Here is a 23831-nt window from a genome sequence, read left to right as displayed (position 1 = left end):
TGTATCTCCTTAAATCTGACTCAATCCTGCATCCCCTCTCCTCCCACTGTTCTGTTACCTTCATCATCATCTCAAAGCACTGTCATCACCTCCTGACCTTAAATGAAGACAGTATCATCTCAGGATAACCCCCACTACCATGATGGCTTTTTCTCTCTGAACTTACATACAAGGAGAGGAAGTAGGGTTTGTGGACACTCACTTCTCATTTGCGATGCTCTTCCATCAGCCTCTCAAGAAGCTAGGAGCACAGGCATGCACCACCATGCCCGGCTAATTTTTTTTTAATGTTCTGTAGAGATGGGGTCTTGCCATGTGGCCCAGGCTGACTACTCAGTTCCTTAATCACCTCATCTCCAGTGATGTTATCCTCCACTCCAACCTCAACCACCCACTTGCCACTGACACAGGTCTTCAAAATCTGTATTTTGGTCATACCACCGAAACCACCGTACCACCCTTCTTATTCTTCCACCTCACTGAGGGCCTACATACCCTTACTTTCAGAAATATACTTCTCCACCACATGACAAGTTCCCTTCAAGACAATAACATCATCAAGTTTTAAACACCTGTAAACACATATAAATACACATACTTTCTTCTGTCAGGCAAAAAATGCTATAATCCCTTATATCCATAATTACTGTTTGCTTACAGATCCCTTCAACTAATTCCCTCTTTTCCTCAGAAGAACCCTCCCAACTGGTTTCTGTGTGCTTAGATTTGGGAAATCATAACCCCAAGCTAACTGATTTCATTTTCGTTATCTCAACCATCAAACTGGTGCTGCCTAAAACAAAATATCATTTTAGTACTAACAGACTCACTTTCTCCACTCCCTGACACTTCACACCTCCTCCTATTTCCTCAACTTCCCCATACCTTCCTTTGACCCTCACTTTCAACCTATAACCTAGATTCATCCTTCACTGAGAAACTTGATGCTATCACACATAAATTCCATTTTACCTTACCTACTTAAACTCGTCTTTCCCCAACTCTCAAGACCAAGCCGCCCATTAGTACTCTGTATTTCATTCCCCTCTCTCCTTTATCAATTTCTCCTCTTCTGGATGAGATGGATGATACCCTGGCCTCTCCCTATTGCAAAAGCCCTAGTCTTTGACTCTATGTTAAAAATTTTTTTAAAAACCACTATGAGTGCTTTTAAAAAGTTCTATCTCAAACTTGAGAGAAAAAGCCTTCTCAACAGTAATACTCTCATTCATTAAACAAACGTCAGAAACTGTTTACCTTAGCAAGCCTTAAATTTTAGGAGAAATGGAATTACTTTGCATGACAGTTATAAATCTCATGGATTTCAATTCCACAAAAAAAAAAAATCTGATACAGGAAAGGTGTAACAGTGCCTTCAAGTTATTAAAGAAAATCTTTAAAGAATGCTTCAAAGTATCTAACTTGTTATACTGCAAGAAAAGAATCCCCTATCATTACATATGTTCTTTAACACTACTGACACCAGATTAACTGGATTGCCACGCCCAATATGGGAATTATGTTTGAGGCATAACTCCTAAGAGAGTAAAGAAATCTGCACAATTAGACCTCACGTTTTAGACTAATATTTAAAATCCAGCTGCTTATTACTGGGGAGAAAAACTTATCAGTAATTTTTATCTTTGGAAGCATTTTCAATGCTTTTTCAGCTTCAAAAATCTGTACGTGACTGTTCATAGCAGTTAACAATAGCCAAAACCTAGAAATAACCAAAATGCCCCTCAAAAGTGAATGGTTAAGGCTGGGCACAGTGGCTCACACCTGTAATCCCAGCACTTTGGGAGGCCGAAGTGGGTGGATCACCTGAGAACCCAGGAGGCAGAAGTTGCAGTGAGCCGAGATAGCACCACTGCACTCCAGCATGGGCGACAGAGCAAGACTGTCTCAAAAAAAAAAAAAAAAGTGAATGGTTAAATTGTGGACCATGAAATACTACTCAGAAGTAAAGGAACCAACTATGGATATACAAAACTTATATGGATCACAAATGGTATTATGCTGACTGAACAAGCCAGCCTCAAAAGGGCACATGCTTGGCCGGGCGCGGTGGCTCACGCCTGTAATCCTAGCACTTTGGGAGGCTGGGGCGGGCAGATCACATGAGGTCAGGAGTTCAAGACCAGCCAGGCCAACATGGTGAAACCCTGTTTCTACTAAAAATACAAAAATAAGTGGGACATGGTAACATGTGCCTGTAGTCCCAGGTACCCGGAAGGCTGAGGCAGGAGAATCACTTGAACCTGGGAGGTGGAGGTGGCAGTGAGCTGAGATTGCGCCAGTGAACTCCAACCTGGGCAACAGAGCAAGACTCCGTCTCAAAAAAAATGAAAAAAGAAAAAAAAAAAAGTCACACACTTCATGATGACATTTACATAACATTTTGAAATCACCAAAGTATAAAGATGGAGAACAGATTAATGGTTGCCAGAGGTCAGGCATAGTGAAGAGAAGTAAGTAGCATGACTACAAAAGGGGCAGCATGAGGAAGATCTCTGTGGTAATAGAGTAGTTCTGTATCTTGACGGCAGTGGTGGTATGAATCTACACGTGATAAAATGAAAGAAAACTATACATACACATTGTACCAATGTCAAAATTCCTGATTTTGATATTGTGCTTTGGTCGGGTTAAACAGGTTGAGTATCCCTTATCCAAAATGCTTGAGACCAGAAGTATTTCAGATTTTGAATTTTTTCAGACTTTGGAATATTTGCAGGATACTTAGCAGGTAGAGCATCTCAAATCTGAAAATCTGAAATCCAAAATTTTCTAATGAGCATTTCCTTTGAGCACCATGTCAGTGCTCAAAAAATTTCAGATTTTGGAGCATTTAGGATTTCAGATTTTAAATGCTCAACCTGTATAAGCACTGGGGAAAAATGAAGTAGCATATAGGATCTTTCTGTACAATCTTTGCAACTTCCTGTGCAAAAAAATCTATAATTATTTCAAAGTTAAAATTTTTTACATTTCTATCAGAAACATATATAATGGGGGTAGGAGGAGGCTAAAGGCAAATATACATTTATAATTTAATATTGTACATACACAATAAAGTATACATTAATATATAAAACATTACAATATACATTTTAAATGTTTCCCAAACATAGTTGTGTAGATTTTCTCCAGAACAGTTACTTAGTAAACTATATTTTACTCTATAAAGAATATCAGGACCAGTCAACACACTAGCAAGAACTTCCTACCATTTTTAGTAATTACGTCTTATATACTAGAGAAACCACCTTTTATCTTTTGCTTGAAAACCTTACTATCTCAAAATACAATCCCTTCTACTTTCAGACAATAGTTATTAGAAAACTCTTCTTTAAAATATCCCTAAATTGTCATCCTGTAGGTAATTTTCACTTAAAGAAGCAAAAATTGGATACCAGACAGAACTTAATGTAAATCTTAGCTCTACTTAGTTTACAGCTACTAAACTGTAAAATCCCTAAAATATTAATTATTTCAGAAGGGTAAATGAGATGTCACTTATAAAGTATAACTATGCCTAATAAGACAGTAGATGCTCAGAAAGGTTTTAATACACTTTTTAAAAGAAAAATTTTAAAGGAAACACAAACACCTGGGCTTAAGGTTTGCTATTGAAAAGTAATTTAAACTCCAAATATTAGAAATGGTTATGTCTTTTCTCCCTTTATGTTTTGTTTGTTTACCTTTAGTTTATAAACTGCAGGACTTCCTGGGAAAAGTTTAGCTGCTCTTTCAACCCAGTATTTTGCTCTTCCATCAGTAACATCATTTTTACAAAGCAATTCTGCAATCTTCAACACAAGATCTTTTTGTGTTGGGTTTAATTCCACTGAACGCTAATATCAGAAAAGAAATTAAAGATTAGTAAATAAATTGTATGTATGTATGTAGGAGTATATATACTTATATATAAAGGTTAAAAAATGATCACTCCAACCCTTAAAAAATTCTACTTCTAGAGAAAACATGTTACTTCAAAGGTGTTAAAATAAAAGTGTCTTGGAATTTTCTGGAAATGAATCAAATAAAAATTATATTTGTGTCATTTGAATGCAAAAAACACAAAAGAACACCATTTCTGACCGTGTTAGACTTACAATTTATAGGTGTTAAACAATTCTATAGCTGTTCCAAGCTGTGTCACGTAATTGTACTACGATACCAATGCCTGTTTTATGATATTCATAAAATATATTTGACTTACTTATATAAATTTCTCTGGGCATCATGTGTTTGGCTATGCAAAGGCTATATTTGAATCCTATAACTTACCCTGTAACATTCAACGGCTTTGTCTGTGTTTTCTTCTAATTCATAAAGAAGACCCAGAAATCTATGAGCTTTGGGATCCCTCTCTTGCCCATTAATGTAAGTACATATGTATCTGTTTTTTAAAAGTAATACAAAAGTAAATTAAACTTAGAACTGTACTTTTAAATGCTAACCGAAGAATACATCTTAAACCAAAGCAACCACTAAACTCGTTTATATTGTTACTCAAAACTACCACTATTTATGCAGATAACTCAAAAGTATTCATAGAAAGAAATGGGTAATACTTAAAAACACGTACATAGAGTTGACCACATACTCATTTTACCATTAAATGTCACATTTACCAAATTTTTCTCCAGTGTTATCCACACATAAGAAATGAACATATAAATCGCTTTTTCTTCCTGATCACATTTTAATAAAGCACTAACAGTTTTGCAAATAAATTAGAAGTGATTATAGTAAACATTTTTAAAGTTGTCATAATGCAAAATACTAAACAGCAACAATTTCCCAAACAAAGGGAAATACATTTACCCTTTAAGCAAGAAAGTAATTTCTAACAGTACTATATCCAGCTAAAATCGAACAGAAGAAAAATTACTAATTACAGTACCAAATACAGGAAATTTCCATTTCTCAAATCAAGTAACAACTAAAATAAGTAAATATCCTCTAGGTTCCTTGACAGTATTACGATCAGAGAAATTAGGCCAGACCTAAACTAAGGGATTAAAGTCTCACAGTAAAAAGGTACAAGAGTTAACAGTCACAGTGCTGCTAGTTACATAATTTATGTACCACCATTTTCCTTTCTTACCAGCATTTCCATCTTCCTTTGGATGCCTTTAAAAGCCTGCCTCCCAGCTGGAAGCAGTAACACACACCTGTAGTCCCAACACTATGGGAAGCCGAGGCAGGCAGACAGCTGTGCTCAGAAGTTCAAGACTAGCCTGGGCAACATAGTGACACCTGTCTCTACCAAAAAATGCAAACCTTAGCCAGGTGTGGTGGTGCGCATCTGTATCCGCAGCTACTTGGGGCGCTGAGGTGGGAAGATCTCTTGAGCCCAGAAGGAAGAGGTTACAGTGAGCAAAGATGGAGTCAGCTGCTGCACTCCAGCCTGAGCAAGAGAGACAGATACTGCCTTAAAAAAAAAAAAAAAAAAAAAAAAAAAAAAAAAAAGCCTGCCTCCCTCTTAATTTCCTGCTTTAATCCACTCCAAGTCAGGAAATCAGAATCACCAAGCTTCTTATCCCTAGGATAGAGCCTTAGAGCATCACATATTGTGTCAATTAAAGATCTTTTATACAAGCTATTCTCCTGCCTTACACTTACAGTTTAATTTTTTATTCATTGCTATTTTTCATCTGATTAAGGTATCAGATATTTAAGCAAAAACAAATTAAGATATAGGCATGGTCCTCTTTTACTCCAACAGAAGACAATTTTTAGAAAAAGTGTTTTAAGCCGAACAATTTCTTGCCTTTGGTATAAACAAGCAGCAGCATGCAGAAAACACTAATTACCGTTTCAATCTCAATGGAATCTAGGCTGGTCCTTAGCATCAGTCTGAGTGATAAATCCCTTATTCCAGAATACACTTAGGAAGAACTACTAAGAACATATTTTTACCTATTTCAAAGAAGAAAATGAGAAAACGCATTGATTTTTAAAAAACGAATACATGCTACAGTTTGTACTTACTTTTTAGCAAGATCATATTCTTTAGCTTCATAATACAGCTTTGCAAAATAGAATCCTTTCATTGACATCTAAAAAAAATTAAAAGTGGTTTTACTTTTCATACAGAAATATTTTCCAACATTTTTTCAAAAGCAGTAAAAACCTGTCCTAAGTTTATGTTCAAATACGCCATTTTCATTCACTTAAAAGTTTTTTTTAAAGCCTGACAAATGCATAATTCCATGTTTTATAATTTCCTATCACAAAACAAAAAATAGAGCTGGGTGCAGTGGTTCATGCCTGTAATCCCAACACTTTGGGAGGCCGAAGTGGGCGGATCACCTGAGGTCAGGAATTTGAGACCAGCCTGGCTAACATGGTGAAACCCCGTCTCCACAAAAATACAAAAATTAGCCAGGCATAATGGTGGGTGCCTGTAATCCCAGCTACAGGCTGGGGCAGGAGAATGGCGTGAACCCGGGAGGGAGAGTTTGCAGTGAGCCGAGATCGCGCCACTGCACCCCAGCCTGCGGGATAAAGCGAGACTCCGTCTCAAAAAAAAAAAAAAAGAAAAGAAAATGTCTAAAATGGGAGAAAGGGAATTAAAAATAACAAAAGTATATATGTGTGTTACTCAGAAGTATATAGATGTAAAGGGCAGAAAAAACAACTAACAGCTGTCAAAGGTGCCTGCCTGTAGTCCTAAGTACTCAGGAAACAGAGGTAGGAGGATCATTTATGCCCAAAAATTTGATGCCAGCCTGGGCAACACAGCAAGACCCTATTCTAAAAAAATAAAAATAAAAATAAGAGCTGTCAAGTAGCCTTTGAGAAGTACGAATCAGCTGCAGAATAAGAAACCAACTTGACAGAACATAGGAAAACTAAACAGAAGCCATCTGGAAAAAGAAAAACTAGAGAAAGAATTTTTTTTTTCCTTTTTTTTTTTTTTGGAGACGTAGTCTCGCTCTGTCACACAGGCTGGAGTGCAGTGGCGCAATCTCTGCTCACCACAACCTCTGCCTCCATGGTTCAAGCAATTCTCCTGTCTCAGCCTACCGAGTAGGTGGGACTACAGGTGCCTGCCACCACGCCCGGCTCATTTTTGTATTTTTAATACAGACGGATTTTCACCATATTGGTCAGGCTGGTCTCTCGGCCTCCCAAAGTGCTCGGATTACAGACGAAGAATATTTTTAAGAAGGGCAAAAGCACAGCCGCCAAAGCTCACCCCGGAGCTGCATCAGTCCCCACTGGGTTCCTCCAGGCCAAAGAGGTACGACCTCCGCCGCAGCATATTGAGTAAATGTCCAGGACATGGGAAGAAACCCGCCGATATAGCACCCGGGTGCCCAAGCCCCCGAGAACTAGGCCGCGCCGGTACTGCGCAGGGCGCCATCGGCCAGAAAGCCTGGGCCAGGGCGGGCCCACGAGCGAGCACCGTCGGGAGCGAGCACCGTCGGGAGCGAGCACCGTCGGGAGGGAGCACCGTCGGGAGGGAGCACCGTCGGGAGCCAGCACCGTCGGGAGGGAGCACCGTCGGCAGCGAGCACCGTCGGGAGCGAGCACCGTCGGGAACAAGCCGGGAGAAAGAGGAAGCGCCGGCGCCAACGGTCTCCCGTCCACCGCGGTCCCCCAAGGACTCTCCCTGCGCTTGCAAGCGCCACGCCGCCCACAGGACTGCGCTAGCCGGCGGGCGCCTCAACAGAGCGCGCTAGGGAGCAGCGCCCGTCGGGAGCCATGACGCCTGAGCCGCGCCAGGCCTCCGCCCGGCCAGGTCGAGGCCGTCGGTCTCTTCGAGACCCACTCACCTTTCTAGGCGACGGGGCGGAGCCCTGCACCCAGGCGATGTACCGCTCCACGTCGGCCTTGCTGCGCCTCATCGCGCCGCCAACCTGGCTGCCGAGCCGCGTGAGACCAGCGCTCAGCCCCGCAGCAGTCGCCACTTCCAAGAGGAAAGCGCCTGGAAGTCAGGGACGCAGCGACGTAGCCTGCGGAGGACCATTCTGACGAACTTGCGTGCTGCGTCATCACTGTGCGTCACATTGGCGATGTCGGCGCTCGAGCTGCACTTGGCAGGGCTCTTGGCAGCGCCCTGGGCTCTGAGGTTGTCTTGGCAACCCCGGATCAGATTTCGGCCGCCAGCGTCCACAGCCTAAGGTAGATTTCCAGCAGATAACAATTTGCGTGATGGGCTCTTAAGCGTTTTGGTCACTTGTTCTAAATTGTAAGTGCGCAATGCATTGGAAGAAAAAAGCACTCAGGCCAATTTGGTGAACGTCTAAATTGGAACAACGTTTCTGGAGATGACTGGTTAAATACGTTGCATCGGACATGTGTGAATACTAAAGCATACATTTTTAAATTCATATCTATTAAAAGAAATGAGGGTCGGGGGTGGTGGCTCACGCCTGTAATCCCAGCACTTTGGGAGGCTGAGGCAGGCGGATCACCTGAGGTCAGGAGTTCAAGACCAGCCTGACCAACATGGTGAAACCTTGTCTCTACTGAAAATACAAAAATTAGTCGGGCATGGTGGCATTCACCTGTAATCTCAGCTACTCAGGAGGGTGAGGCAGGAAAATCGCGTGAACCCGGGAGGCAGAGGTTGCAGTGAGCTTAGATCACGCCACTGCACTGCAGCTTGGGTGACAGCAGGCACGCACCACCATGCCCAGCTAATTTTTGTATTTTTATTACAGACGGAGTTTCACCATGGTGGCCAGGCTGGTCTCAAACTCCTGACCTCAGGTGATCCACCCACCTCAGCCTCCCAAAGTGCTGGGATTACAGGCATGAGCTACTTCGCCTGCCCTATGTTTTGCTTATTAGTCCCTTGTCAGATAGATAGTTTGCAGATAATTTCTCCCCTTCTGTGGGCTGTCCTTTCACTTTGTTGATTTTTTTCCTTTGGGGTGCAGGAGCTTTTTAATTTAATGTGATCCCATTTGTCTGTTTTTGCTTTGCTTGCCTGTGCTTTTGAGGTATTACTCAGGAAATCTTTGCCCAGACCAATGTCCTGAAGAGTTCTCCCAATATTTTCTTGTAGTAATTTCATAGTTTGAGGTCTTAATTTTAAGTGTTTAATCCATTTTGATTTGATTTTTGTATATGGTTAGAGAGAAGTCTAGTTTCATTCTTTTGCATATGGATATCCAGTTTTCCTAGCACCATTTATTGAAGAGACCATCCTTTCCCCAATGTATGTTCTTGACACCATTGTTGTAACGAGTCCACTGTACTGTGTGGATTTGTTTCTGGGTTCTGTATTCTGTTCTAGTGGTCTATGCATCTGTTTTTATGCCAGTACCATGCTGTTCGATTGCTATAGCTCTGTAGTATAATTTGAAGTCAGGTAATGTGATTCCTCCAGTTTTGTTCTTTTTGCTCATGATAGCTTTGGCTATTCTGGGTCTTTTGTGGCTTCATATAAATTTTAGGATTATTTTTTCTATTTCTGTGAAGAATGTCATTGGTATTTAATAGGGATTGTGTTGAATCTGTAGATTGCTTTGGGTAGTATGGACATTTAAAAAATATTGATTTTTCCAATCCATAAACATGGAATATTCTTCTATTTATTGGTGTCCTCTTCAATTTCTCTCATCAGTATTTTATTGTTTTCATTATAGAGGTCTTTCACCTTTTTGGTTAAGTTCATTCCTAGGTAGTTTATTTTATTTGCAGCTACTGTAAATAGGATTACTTTCTTGATTTTTCAGATTTTTTGCTGTTGGCATATAGAAATGCTACTGATTTTTATATGTTTATTTTGTATCCTCCAATTTTACTGAATTTGTTTTTCAGTTCTAATATTTTTTTGGGGGAGCAGGTCATTAGATTTTTGAAATGTAAGATCATATCATCTGCAGACAAGAATAATTTGACTTCTTTCTTTCCAATTTGAATGCCCTTTGTTTCTTTCTCTTCTCTGATTTCTTTCTCTTCTCTAATTTCTCTAGCTAGGACTTCCCCAGTACTTGTTGAATAACAGCAGTGAAAGTGGGTATCCTTCTCTTGTTCCAGGTCTTAGAGGAAAGGCTTTCAGTTTTTCTCCATTGAGTGTGATATTAGCTGTGGGTCTGTTATATGGTTTTTATTATGTTGAAGTGTGTTCTGTCTATATGCAGTTTTTTGAGAGTTTCTTTTCATCACTAAATACATTGATTTTCCCATCTCAGCCTCCTGAGTAGCTGGGACTACAGGGGCATGCCACCACACTTGATTAATTTTTTATTTTTAGTGGAGGTGGAGTCTTGCTATATTGACCAGACTGGTTTCAAACTGTTGGCCTCAACTGATTCTCTCACCTTGGCCCCCCAACGTGCTGGGATTACAGGCATAAGACACTCACTGTGCCTGGCCAAGATGTTGAATATTATCAAATGTTTTTCCAGCATCTAGTGAAGTAGTCATATCATTTCTGTCCTTTATTTTGTTGATATGATGTATTACATTGATTGCTTTGCATACACTGAGCCATCCTGGGATAAATCCCACTTGGTCATGATAAATGATCTTTTTTAATGTATTGGTGAATTTGCTTGCTAGTATGTTGAGGATTTTTGCATCAACGTTTATCAAGAATATTGACCTGTAGCTTCCCTTCCCTTCCCTTCTCTCCCCTCCCCTCCCCTCCCCTCCTCTCTCCTCTCCTCCCCTCCCTCCTTGCTTTATATATCTGGGTGCTCTAGTATTAGATGCATATATATTTGTAATTGTTATAGTCTCTTGATGAATGGACCCTTTTTCATTATATAATGATCTTCTTTGTATTTTTTATAGTTTTTGTCTTGAAATCTATTTGGTATGATGTAGTATACTTACTTTGGCTCTTTTTTGCCTTCCATTTGCATAAAATATCCTTTCCCAATCCCTTTATTTTCAATCTATGTGTGTCTTTATAGGTGAAGTCTGTTTCTTGTAGGCAACAGGTTGTTGGGTCTTTTTTTTTTTTTTTTTTTAATCTATTCTGCCACTGTGTCTTTTGATTGGAGAGTTTAGTCCATTTATATTGAATATCATTACTGAAAAGTAAGCACTTAACTACTTCAATTTTGATACTTGTTTCCTGGTGGTTTTGTAGTCGTTCCTACCTACCTACCTTCCTTCCTCCCCTCCCCTCCCTCCCTCCCTCCTTCCCTCCTTCCTTCCTTCCTTCTTGTGAAGGTGATTTTCTCTGCTGGTATGTTTTAATTTCTTGCTTTTTATTTTTTCTGTATCTGTTTTAGGTTTTTTTATTTGAAGTTACCACAAGGCTTGCAAATATCATCTTATAATTTACTATTTTAAACTGATGAAAACATAACACTGCAAAAACAAATAAGCAAAGAGAAAACTAATAAAAAGTCTACACTTTAGCTTCATCTCCCCACTTTTTAACATTTTGTTTTTTCTGTTTATATCTTATTATATTGTCTATGTCTTGAAAAACTGTTGTTATTTTTTGATAGGTTCATCTTTTAGTCTTTTTTTTTTTTTTTTTTTGAGATGGAGTCTTGCCCTATCGCCCAGGCTGGAGTGCAATGGCATGATCTTGGCTCACTGCAACCCCCGCCTCCTGGGTTCAAGCGATTCTCCTACCTCAGCCTCCTGAGTAACTGGGATTACAGGCGTGTGCCTCCACGCCCAGCTAATTTTTGTATTTTTAGTAGAGACAGGGTTTCACCATGTTGGCCAGGCTGGTCTCGAACTCCTGACCTCGTGATCCACCTGCCTTGGCCTCCCAAAGTGCTGGGATTACAGGCGTGAGCCACTGTGCCCTGCCCTCATCTTTTAGTCTTTCTACTCAAGGTATGAGTAGTTTACACACAACAATTACAGTGTTACCATATTCTATGTTTATGTGTGCAGTTACTATTACCAATGAGGTGTTTTTTTAACCTTCAGATGATTTCTTATTGCTCATTAATGTCCTTTTCTTTCAGATTGAAGAACTCCCTTTAGCATTTCTTGTAGGACAGGTCTATTGTTGATGAAGTTCCTCAGCTTTTGCTTGTTTGAGAAAGTCTTTCTCCTTCATGTTTGAAGGATTTTTTCACTGGATATACTATTGTAGGATAAAAGCGGGTTTGTTGTGGTAGTTGTTGCTGTTGTTGCTTTTCAGCTCTTTAAATATGTCATGTCACTCTCTCCTGGCCTGCAAGGTTTCCACTGAGAAGTCTGCTGCCAGATACATTGGAGCTCCTTTGTATGTTATTTGTTTCTTTTTTCTTGCCACTTTTAGTATTTCTTCTTTATCCTTGACCTTTAGGAGTTTAATTATTAAATGTCTTGAGGCAGTCTTATTTGGGTTAAATCTACTTGGTGTTCTATAACCTTCTTGTACTTAAATATTGATATATTTCTCTAGGTTAAGAAAGTTCTCAGTTATTGGCTGGGTGTGGTGGCTCACACCTGTAATCCCAGCACTTTAGGAAGCTGAGGCAGGTGGATCACCTGAGGTCGAGAGTTTGAGACCAGCCTGACCAACATGGAGAAACCCCATCTCTACTAAAAATACAAAATTAGCCTGGCATGGTGGTGCATGCCTGTAATCCCAGCTACTTGGGAGGCTGAGGCAGGAGAATCGCTTGAACCCAGGGGGCAGAGGTTGCGGTGAGCAGAGACTGTGCTATTGCACTCCAGCCTAGGCAACAAGAGTGAAACTCCATCTCAAAAAAAAAAAAAGAAAAAGAAAATTCTCTGTTATTAAGAAACAATACAGTATTATTAAGAAACAATACAAATAAATGAAAGGAAGACAGGAATGATTTATTTCATGGTTCTGTCAAGTGGGAAGACATGAGTTTATGTATTTAGCTTATTGGTAGAATACATGAGTCAGGCTAGGCTTGGTGGTTCATGTCTGTAATCCCAATAATTTGGGAGGACCACTTGAGACCAGGAGTTTCAAACCAGCCTGGCCATCAACATAGTGAGACCCTGATCTTTATTATAAAGAAAAGATGAAAGAGATAAAGAAAAGAAAACGAGTCAAAGTGAATGGAAGAGGTATAAGTGGAGGAGGATGAATTCAGAGTAAATATGTCATCTAGGAAATCCAGGTCCCCGCAGTGCTATGTGTAGCTACGGGCAGAGATGACCAGAGCTGAGTAGAGGAAGCTGCATTCAGTTCCCCATGAGAAGTAAAACAACATTTAGAGAAAATTACAGAGGATGACAGAAAGATTTTACAGCAACTTAAGAAAAGCAAAAAGACAAAATGGTTCAGAAAAAAAAAAAAAACAAAACCAAAGAAAAATCTATAAGGAGCTGATAAAAATGTGCCATAAACTAGATGTGGAGCTGCTCCAGGAAAGAACCAATAATATACCTAAAAAATGTTTGTAGTATTTGAAGTTCATACCTTAGAACAAGCTTGCCCAACCCACGGTCCGTGGGCCACATACAGCCAAGGACAGCTTTGAATGTGGCCCAACACAAATTCCTAACCTTTCTTGAAACATGGTGAGATTTTTGTCATTTTACAATACAGCTATAGTTAATCTTAGTGTATTTCATGTGTGGCCCAAGACAATTCTTTTTCTAATGAGGCCCAGGGAAGCCAAAAGATTGCACACCCCTGGCTTAGATGATATTATTTATTCAACACCATAGATATGTATGTGTGTGTGGGGGTGTATATATATGTATATGTGTGTATGCATATCCATATGTACCATATATATATAAAATATATATATCATATGTGTATCTCCTGCTTCTAAGAGGGAGGAACTTTTCCAAATAGAAACAACATAGATGAAATGTAATTCTTATCCTAACCATGAACAAGCAAGCTTTTTTGGAATTTTTGAGTGGATGTAATTTTATATTCCCCTTTATCAAACACTGACCACAGGGAATATTCCCCTCTAATAAGCTTCTTTTGTAGCTTTTTTCTGAAAAACTGGACAAATGTAATGTGGGAGTCAGACAGCATGTGTCACTAAGCTGAGAGCAGTGACATATGAAGGTGACATTTGCATGTCCTGGCAGCATTGTCCAGCAAAGGCTTCCTTTCTTTGGGGATGGACCCTCTCTCCTCACCTGGAGCAGCTCCACGTCAGGCATGTGGCACGTCTCCCACAGCTCTCTGTACATGTCTTTCATTCTTTCTAAATGTTGGGTCATTCTCACTTGACTGTCTTGTAGTTGTTGGAAAAGCTCTTTTGCTTCTCTGTCCAGTGCCTGCAGATGCAGTTGCTTCTCCTCATCGAGAAATAGAGGCATCTTTTGATATTGAATATTGATTATCACCTTACTTAATGACACATAGTTCTGCGGAGACATTTGGTTAAAAGGATTACATACTCTCACTCTCAACAGAAAACTTCAAATAATTATATGCTGGGTGTAATCAAGCAATCTATAAACTTTCTGCCTCACTCTTGCAAGGAGTCTTGAATATTTGTTATTTCTTTCTGTCCATCTTTTTCAATGTTCCTGTTCTCTTTCCCTCTTTAAATCAAAACCTGTATAAAGACTTCCAGTTTCTCTTCCTGAGATGCTTCTTCACAGTTCTTACTGAGTCCATTATTTCCTCTATTAATCTCCCTTTTAGGATTTTTCCATGTCTGATTCGCCTAAATGTTAAAAAACATTTAGCCATACGCCATATTATGCAGATTGATTTTTCCTTTTACTATATTTTTACTCTATATACTATTTTATATACTATTCTATTTCTTTCCTCTTCCTCACACCCAATCTTGGTGAAATGTCTCATGTCCAGTGTCTGAAAAGGTTTATACCAACCTTCAAATTTGAACTAGAATACATATCATGCCATTTATCCAATAAACTAGAATTAATTTGGTTAGCTTGTGTGGGCTTCTCTATTTGCAATTCCTGTGGGCTTCTCTATGTGCAATTCCTATTATATCAATTATATCAAACCCCCTCTCTACTAACAATGCAAAAAAAAAAACTAGCCAGAGACAGAGCCAGACTCCTTTCAAAAAAAAATAAACAAACATAAAACTTCTGTTTTGAAGAAACCTAATCATCTATGTTAACACCCACCTACGCCCTGTGAAATGCAATCAATTAGAGGAAACGGATGTGGTCTTCACAGATTTATAAACGGACACTTCAGGAGCCAAGCTCATTCTTCTCCAGAGCCCACAGAGTAGCTTTGCAACTGGCTTTGGGGACTTCCGAAATCTACCAGCACTGCAGTGAGACTCTCATCCCTGAGCTCAATTCATCTGATTCGACAGCAAGCTTTGGTGAGAACACAGATATATTTCTGAGGTAAGTACACAGTTTCCAGAGTAGGAGCTACTATTAGGTTACAAACCAAAACAAAATTTGGGGACTTTAATTTATCTGCAAACTTAGATTATTTTTAGATGAAATGATCTCATTTTCTGAGTTTTAGAAACGGCTCCATTTCTTTATAAAATTATTTTAAACATAATCCATAGGTTTATGGATTAAACATGGGCCACCATGTTCAGCTATTTGTTTGTTTGTTTGTTTGTTTATTTTGAGTTGGAATCACTCTCTATCGCCAGGCTGGAGTGTAGTGGCGCTCTTGGCTCACTGCAACCTCCGCCTTCCAGGTTCAAATGATTCTTCAGCCTCAGCCTCCAGAGTAGCTGGAAATATAGGTGCCTGCCACCACGCCCAGCTAATTTTTGTATTTTTTTTTTGTAGAGACGGGGTTTCATTATGTTGGCCAGGATGGTCTCCATCTCTTGATTTTGTGATCCGTTCACCTCGGCCTCTGAAAGTGTTGGGATTACAGGCCTGAGCCACTGCGTCCGGGCTTTTTTTTTTTTTTTTTTTAATTTATATAAGTATTTTTAGAGACAAGATGATCTAGACATTTTGCCGTGTCACCAGGCTAGTGCTCCTGAGCTCAAAAAACCTGCCTGACTTGGCCTCCCAAAATGCTGGGATTACAGGCTTGAGTCACCTTCCCTGGCTTGGTTTTTATTTTTATTTGTATTTTAGCAAAACATACATTTAAAATGCTGACTTACTGTCTAGTGCCTAGTTTTTTGTTTTTGTTTTTTCTTGGGGGGGAGACAGAATCTTGCTCTGTTAGCCAGGCTGGAGTGCAGTGGCACAATCTCGGCTCACTGCAAGCTCCGCCTCCCAGGTTCATGCCATTCTCCAGCCTCAGCCTCCAGAGTAGCTGGGACTACAGGCGTCCGCACCACTCCCAGCTAATTTTTCGTAATTTTTAGTAATTTAGTGAATCCCTATCTCGGATTCACTATGTTAGCCAGGATGGTCTTGATCTCGTGACATCGTGATCTGCCCGCCTCAGCCACCTTGGCCTCCCAAAGTGCTCGGATTACTGGCGTGAGCCACCGTGCCCGGCCTCTAGTGCCTGTTATTGCATGATACTTACTCTTTTCCTGACTGTGTGAAAGAGTCACGATAATGCTTCAATTATCATTATCTTTTTGTAAATTTAATTAATTGTCTTTTAAGGATGTTGTAATATTAACCAGTACATCCCCAAATTCACAGACTGTCCAGGAACAGTAAACATGCCAGAAAGTTTTCGTTGATTAAATTAACATAGCAGCCTAGAAAAACAATGATTCTTAGCTTTACCTTGGAGAGGTACCTTACCTTGATTTGACTGTTTTTCCTTGGAGAGTAAAGGCTAGCTTTTTCTGATTTGGGTCAAAGTATGAGTTCTGCTCCAACATTTTCATGCAAAGTCCTTCTGGAAAAGTCATTATTGATGGTTGATATAGTTAAATAAAATAATGAGAGTAGAAGAGCTTAGTTAGCTTTCCTTCTCTAAACCAGTCACCGGCAATTAAGAGTGTTACTGATTTTCAGACCATTCAAGACTCAAACCTTGAGTTTACAGGTTGATGAAACCCTTGAAGCCTAAGCAATTTGGTGGACACTAACACCTCAAAAAATCCGACATTCTTCCATGCAAGAAAGTAGAGTTTGCAAATCTAGGTCATGTGTTGATTGGAGAACAGTCACTTTTTCTAGAGGTTGATGTCTCTTTGTGCCTTAGTTTTCTATTTTTCCTATTTCTGTCATTGCAAATTAAAGCCTATACTTCTCTAGAAAGAAAGGATATTATTCGATCACGAACTGATTCAAACTTTGCTCAGATCTTTGTCTCTCCAGGGTAGAAGCTTAAATTCTTGTGGTTTTCTTTCCTTAGGAAAATGGACTCAGACTTCTCACATGCCTTCCAGAAGGAACTCGCCTGTGTCATCTGTTTGAACTACCTGGTAGACCCTGTCACCATCTGCTGTGGGCACAGCTTCTGCAGGCCCTGTCTCTGCCTTTCCTGGGAGGAAGCCCAAAGTCCTGCCAACTGCCCTGCATGCAGGGAACCATCACAGAAAAAGGACTTCAAAACCAATATTCTTCTGAAGAATTTAGTGACCATTGCCAGAAAAACCAGTCTCTGGCAATTCCTGAGCTCTGAGAAACAAATATGTGGGACCCATAGGCAAACAAAGAAGATGTTCTGTGACATGGACAAGAGTCTCCTCTGCTTGCTGTGCTCCAACTCTCAGGAGCACGGGGCTCACAAACATTATCCCATCGAAGAGGCAGCTGAGGAACACCGGGTAAGAGATAGCTCTGTGATCACCTGAAAGCTGGAGGATGGCAGAGTTAAAGAGATTAGAAGGACGATGAGAATCACGGTGGTTACTCCATTCTTTACTGAGTGCCAGGTGCTGTTCTAGGTACCAATGATGACATTTTGAATAAAATGTGCAACTCTACCTTCCTTCATGGAGCTTGCACCCAAAAAGAGACTGATTAAGTGCATGTCATTCTTATTGACTCTACAGTTCAATGCTAATGACATTGAAAAGCTACCAAAACTACCAGTGCAAAGAAAGGTACTTTGGAAATATATTTAATATTACTGGACAAATGAGTATGGGAATAGCACACTACAAAATCAGGGGCTAGCATAGTGGGTTCTGAAGCAGGATGTTTCCCTGAACTAATTTAGCTGGGTTACAGGAAATCTTCACTCTTCAGTTCCCTAAACTGTTCTACATTCTGAAACCTCAAACTGAAAAATATCAATTAAGGATGAGCAATGAAAAATTTTGTTTTTTTCTCCTCCCACTAATGTATTTATCTATTATATCCATTGCCTGCATATACCACTCAGATTGTGGAATCTTTGGTATTTGACTTTCTGTTGTTCAACCTTGTAATTCTTTTGCAGGAGAAACTCTTAAAGCAAATGAGGATTTTATGGGAAAAGATTCAAGAAAATCAGAGAAATCTATATGAGGAGAGAAGAACAGCCTTCGTCTGGAGGGTAAGTATGAGACCGTGAGTCCTCTTGACCAGCTTGAGACAAGCACGCTGACAACATTTATATTAGCAACTTGAGTTGAAATTCTCGTATGCCAGATTTTGTCATGTGTTTATTCATAGGCTGGAAAACAACCAGACTGTTCAATATAACGATTGTTCAGGTTTTCTGTAAATGCTTTTCAGATAAGTAAAAAATAAATATAAATTCTGAAGGGCAAGCATGTGCTGAAAATTAATAAGTATTTCAGACAGAGTTTTCTGTATAATATGAATTATGAAATATTGATTAAATAGTATATAATTGAGAAATCAAGGCATTGATTGGTGAATATGATATTGTCCAGGGGGAAGAAACGGGTGGGAACAGTAATTTAAGAAATGTGCCTGTGCTGGTGAAATCTGATAGCGAAGGACCCACATGATGCCAGTCCAAGTAGGAGAAAATGCAACATGATGAAAAGCTGAGGAGAAGGGATAAAAAATGACTGGGGGAGTGAGAGGATAAATATGTCATTATTGAGAGGAGAAACACAATGGAATGGGGATTCATGTTCTTAGAATGGCAGTGCAATACAGAGTCTATGGATTTGACAGAAGAAAGATAGGAGACAGAAAAGAGGTAGTCGGTTTGACAGATGGGGGTTAAATTTTTTACAAGATCCTTTTTGTGTGATGGCTTCTGATCCTGATTATAATATACTAAAAACATTTCTACTAAGAGTGATTGTTCAGGCTGTGAAGTACAGAGATTTGAAACAACAACCTAATTGAGTAACAAAGATTATGTGTATTATTCATGACAATGTAACAACCAATCATAAATTTTAGTTGTTTTCTAATTGTATTTCCGATTTGAGAGGACATAGATTTAAACATTTAAATTTAAAGGGCTTTTTTGCAGGTGTTTGGGAATTGATGAATTACATAAACTTTGAAGGAAGGTCTTGCTTAACTCATCATCCTGTTTGTAAAGGATGGAAAATAAAAGAAGGAATGAGGAGGATGAATTTGTGGGTTCTGCGAGGTGGAAGTAGGCCTGGGTATATAACCTACAAAATTCATATCCCTACAGGGCGATGTGGTTTTACGGGCACAGATGATCAGGAATGAGTATAGGAAGCTGCACCCGGTTCTCTATAAGGAAGAAAAACAACATTTAGAGAGATTGAACAAGGAATATCGAGAGATTTTTCAGCAACTCCAGAGAAGTTGGGTCAAAATGGATCAAAAGAGTAAACACTTGAAAGAAATGTATCAGGAGCTAATGGAAATGTGTCATAAACCAGATGTGGAGCTGCTCCAGGTAAGAACGGAGGATGCCCCTTGAGACACTTTGTGTTAGCTGACCTGTACATCTTTGCCTTCCATTGGGTACCAAAGACATTATTTCTTCATCTCCTGCATTGATGGTGAGAGTCATTCCCACCAGTTATAGAGATAAACTGTAACTCCTACCCTAATCATGGAAATAAAGCTTTATGGAATTGTGCAACTAGATTTCCATACAACATTTTCTACCACAAGCTTCCTCCTCCAGCACATTTCATTAAAACTCTGGAAGAAAAAATTTCATGTGAAAATTCCATGTTTAACTCCAATGGATAATACATAGAAATTATGGAAAAACTGACATTTCCTTCTTCCTCCTTTTGGGAAGTCCTAGGTTTGAAATGCTCTTGATTTGAGCCACATTACACTTTGGGGACTAGCCCTGAAAGAGACCACACTGTAGACAGCTGCAGCAATGCGCAGTCACTACTCACACCTTTCTCTCTCACTCAAATTTAGGGTCCTGAATGTATCAGAAATTCATACTGTCAATAGGTCTTACTGGTATAATTGTTAGAGATGACAATACATTTTAAAAGAGTTGCAGTGATACTATGTGGTAATTCTAAAGTTTTCAAAACCTGAAGACCAGATAGGCAGAATAACAACTGTTTTTGTGTGTTTATTTTGAGACAGAGTCTTCTTCTGTCACCCAGACTGAAGTCCAGTGGCCCAATCTCAGCTCACTGCAACTTCTGCCTCTTTGGTTCAAGCAATTCTCCTGCCTCAGCCTCCCTAGTAGCTGGGACTAAAGGCATGCACCACCACACCCCACTATTGTTGGGTTTTTTTTTTTTTTTGGATTTTTAGTAGAGACGGGGATTTGCCATGTTGTCCAGGCTAGTCTGGAAGTCCTGACCTCAGGTGATCCACCCACCTTGGCCTCCCAAAGTGCTGGGATTACAGGTGTGAACCACCTCACCCAACAAGAATAACAACTTTCTAAATAAGTAATTTTTTTTCTCTCTCTCTCTCTCTCTACAGGATTTGGGAGACATCGTGGCAAGGTATGTTTTCGGCCATCAGTGCAAACTGGAGCACAAGGCATGCTATGAAAAACAGGCTGTTTCCAACAAAGTGAAAACATAATTTACTAACACCATAATGTGTCAGTGTGATTGTGTGTGTATGTGTGTGTAGTCACGTGTTTGTGTGGTATGATAAATGTTACCTATGCCTTTTATCAGACATTAATCTTTTCTTACTTTCCCAAGTGACTCAAGGGGTTATGTTTTGAAGAGTGCAATGCAGAGATTGCTAGAATACAGTTGCCTCTTTTTATGATTCAGAATCATAATTAGAGATCAACTATTTGGTGGCAGATAGGGAGAGAGGCATTTATCTTTCAGTGGCAGTAGGTTAGAAATGGAGTGAATAGTTAGAAAGATTCCCTGAGAGCCACAAACCCATCCTAGCGTTGTGGAGGTACATTACAGTATCAGAAGTGGGTTTGAATGAAGCATTTTCTGTTGGAATCTGTTTCTTAAACACAGACATCAGAAACTTAACCAACTCAACCTACTTCCTTGCAGGAGTGAGTCTGTGCTGCTGCACATGCCCCAACCTGTGAATCCAGAGCTCACTGCAGGGCCCATCACTGGACTGGTGTACAGGCTCAACCGCTTCCGAGGTGAGTGTTGCCCTCTTGGTGGGATCAACGTGCAATGCCTTCAATTATGGTTTTCTATGGGCAGCTTTCCCAGTGTAATGATCTTTCATCTAGAAGAAGAGAATAGTCTGTGAATAGGTATTTATATTTATAGTTTCATCAAACAGACAAAACTAAATAAAAGCTGGTGAAATGTAATAGGAATCAGCCATATAACAAATTTCTTAGAAAAATAAAACATGCAGAAGGGCTCTTTAGGACTTTAGGAACCATTCTCTGATACAATTTCATGTATACAATTATGACATGAAGCATACAGAACTGAATTCAGGACATTTCAATTTCAAATTCAGTGCAGTTAATGACTGATTTGAGTGACAGTATTTTTTAAATACATTTCAGGTGAAGTTTCATAGCATTTATAATATCATGTTTTTAATCAACTAAAGCACACATGAGTAACTTATATAACAATGCAAAAACTGAGCATCTGTGAACAATAGGAACATGATTTGGTGGTTGATGAGGTCTTAGATAGAACTCCAGGATAGATCATGACAAATCCAGCAGAATAAAAGAAGTCTGTGCCTGAATCTGGCATGAAAGTCAGATAATTCTTGCAAGGAATCTTCACTTTTCAGAAGGCAGATTCAGATTTTGTCTTTAAGTATGAATTTGCTAGCTTAAGTCGCAGATCATAATGTTTCTGGAAAGTGATAACTTTTTTCTTTGGGACTAAGAATGTCTGCCCACCTCATCTGTCCAAACCTCCTGCTCTGCCCTGACGGAGAAGAGACAATGAAGGTGAATTTTATTGCTATGGACTTGGCCACAGCGCAGGAGCTTCCAGTTTTCAGCTGCTATGAAAGGTCGCTAACGAGACAGAGACATGACCTTCCTCCCCTTTATACTTTATGAGTTTATAGAAATTGTGATCATCATAGTTTAGCCGTTTATTTGTGCACATCACCTAACACCCTTTGATTCCAACATTTTTCCAGACAGAATTTTCTTTCTAATCTTGACCTGTGTTTTCTAGTGAGAATCTCTTTCTTATCTGAACATAAGGATTTATAAACTGCTTTTCACTGGAACATTCTCTTTTTTCTACAGTGGAAATTTCCTTCCATTATGAAGTAAGCAATCACAACATCAGGCTCTTTGAAGATGTGAGAAGTTGGATGCTTAGACGTGGATCTTTGAATTCTGACAGATCTGACTATTTTGCTGCATGGGGATCCAGGGTCTTCTCCTTTGGGAAACACTACTGGGAGCTGGATGTGGACAACTCTTGGGACTGGGCTCTGGGAGTCTGTAAGGACGCCTGGATAAGGAAGAATAGCACAATGGTTAAATCTGAGGACATATTTCTTCTTTTGTGTGTGAAGGTGAATAATCATTTCAGTCTCTTGACCACCTCCCCAGTGTTTCCTCACTATATAGAGAAACCTCAGGGCCGGGTTGGTGTGTTTCTTGATTTTGAAAGTGGAAGTGTGAGTTTTTTGAATGTCACCAAGAGTTCCCTCATATGGAGTTACCCGGCTGGCTCCTTAAAGTTTCCTGTCAGGCCTTTCTTTTACACTGGCCACAGATGATCAGGATTAAGAAAACTTACTGTTTGGGAACTCCATATACAAGGGAGCCCTTCACTGTTGATATAAAGAAATCATACTGTTCAGGCTTTTTTCTACTTCAGTGTCACTTCATTTTATTGCTATTAAATATAAAATTTGTAAAAGGCAAGACTTTTTGTACATTTTCCTACAATTAAAATAATCTCTTATGGCCCATTACCTAAAATAAGTATTGTGATTTTCAAGTGTTTGTGAATTTATTGGATGGAATTCTGGAAATATGTGGGTGTGTGATTCCAACTTAATGATCTCATTCAGGAACAAATTTTGCACATCATGGACAGACGGTGTTTTGTACAATGAACTTGTAAGTGTGAGAGTTCCCTCCTATTAATACAGTAAATTCTACACCTCATCACTTTGGGGGGAAACATTTATTTTACACACAAGTTTTCACTGAATCTTTGGGCTAGAACAGGAATTTAACAGTCATGCATCCTATGGCAACAAAATACATTCTGAGAAATGCATTACTAGGCACTTTTATCATTGTGTGAACATCAGAACACACTACAAAAACCTAGATAGTATATCGATCTACAGACATAGGCTAATGGTACAGCCTATTGCTTTTCTGAGAATTTGCCAGCAATGTCTGAGCAAGAACCAAAAGGGTTGAACCCACATTGAATTCTGTAGCTGTTTGATAAAGCAAACAGCGTCACCCACGGAATAATAGACAGATGTGCAGACTGTCTGCTTTAAAATGTGTTTGTATTTCCAAGTCACACAGACTGTGAATTCTCACTGATAACCTAGAGACCAGACATAACCATCACCTCATGTTACATTGGAAACATATTAGTATCAGGTAAAAATAAATAAATAAAAAATAAATTAACTAAATTAAATCAAAACCAAAAACAAAACAAACAAAGCCTAGTTCTGATGAAAACCCAGTTTATAGTGAGTCTATTGAGTCTGTCTACCCACCAAATGGTCATTTTCATGATCACTGATTAAATAATGGAAACATTCTACTTCCAGTCCAGCAGATGATCCTGGCTGATGTCTGAGGT

General features: G+C 39.5%; 2 protein-coding genes across 10 annotated transcripts in view; one reads left to right on the top strand and one right to left on the bottom strand.

Moving 5' to 3' along the window:
- LOC129030762 (E3 SUMO-protein ligase RanBP2-like) overlaps nt 1–7987 on the bottom strand; it is a 39113-nt gene extending 31126 nt beyond the window's left edge. For 2 of the 5 annotated variants that reach the window (XM_063649038.1, XM_054476400.2), the window contains exons 1-4: nt 7794–7984; nt 6004–6071; nt 4294–4405; nt 3705–3857 (exon numbers count right to left, since the gene is read on the bottom strand). In XM_063649038.1, the coding sequence (XP_063505108.1) occupies nt 3705–3857; nt 4294–4405; nt 6004–6071; nt 7794–7865 (405 nt within the window). In that variant the 5' untranslated portion in view covers nt 7866–7984. Of the gene's footprint in view, nt 1–3704; nt 3858–4293; nt 4406–5292; nt 5420–6003; nt 6072–7793 lie in introns of all 5 variants that reach the window. The other 3 variants (XM_054476392.2, XM_063649037.1, XM_054476397.2) reach the window with 3 other exon arrangements.
- A 19-nt stretch (nt 7988–8006) lies between these two features.
- On the top strand, nt 8007–22978 carry LOC129030764 (tripartite motif-containing protein 43-like). 5 transcript variants are annotated; one of them, XM_063649039.1, is made up of 9 exons: nt 8035–8209; nt 12335–12579; nt 15017–15219; nt 17114–17528; nt 18146–18241; nt 19313–19543; nt 20554–20576; nt 21102–21199; nt 22292–22978. In XM_063649039.1, exons 3-9 carry the CDS (start codon nt 15026–15028, stop codon nt 22771–22773), a joined length of 1539 nt encoding a protein of 512 aa, XP_063505109.1. In that variant the 5' UTR covers nt 8035–8209; nt 12335–12579; nt 15017–15025; the 3' UTR covers nt 22774–22978. The 5 variants fall into 5 exon arrangements, with proteins under 5 accessions (XP_054332382.1, XP_054332381.1, XP_054332376.1 ...); XM_054476407.2 differs by lacking the exon at nt 12335–12579 and having other exon boundaries at nt 8007–8142; nt 15041–15219; XM_054476406.2 differs by lacking the exon at nt 12335–12579 and having other exon boundaries at nt 8007–8142; nt 14961–15219.
- Nucleotides 22979–23831: the final 853 nt, after the last annotated feature.

This window comes from Pongo pygmaeus, chromosome 12 (genome assembly GCF_028885625.2).
Source record: "Pongo pygmaeus isolate AG05252 chromosome 12, NHGRI_mPonPyg2-v2.0_pri, whole genome shotgun sequence".
In the NCBI taxonomy this organism is placed as follows: domain Eukaryota; kingdom Metazoa; phylum Chordata; class Mammalia; order Primates; family Hominidae; genus Pongo; species Pongo pygmaeus.
The sequence above is the reverse complement of the archived record's forward strand: the minus strand, read 5'-3'. Positions and strand labels throughout refer to the sequence as shown.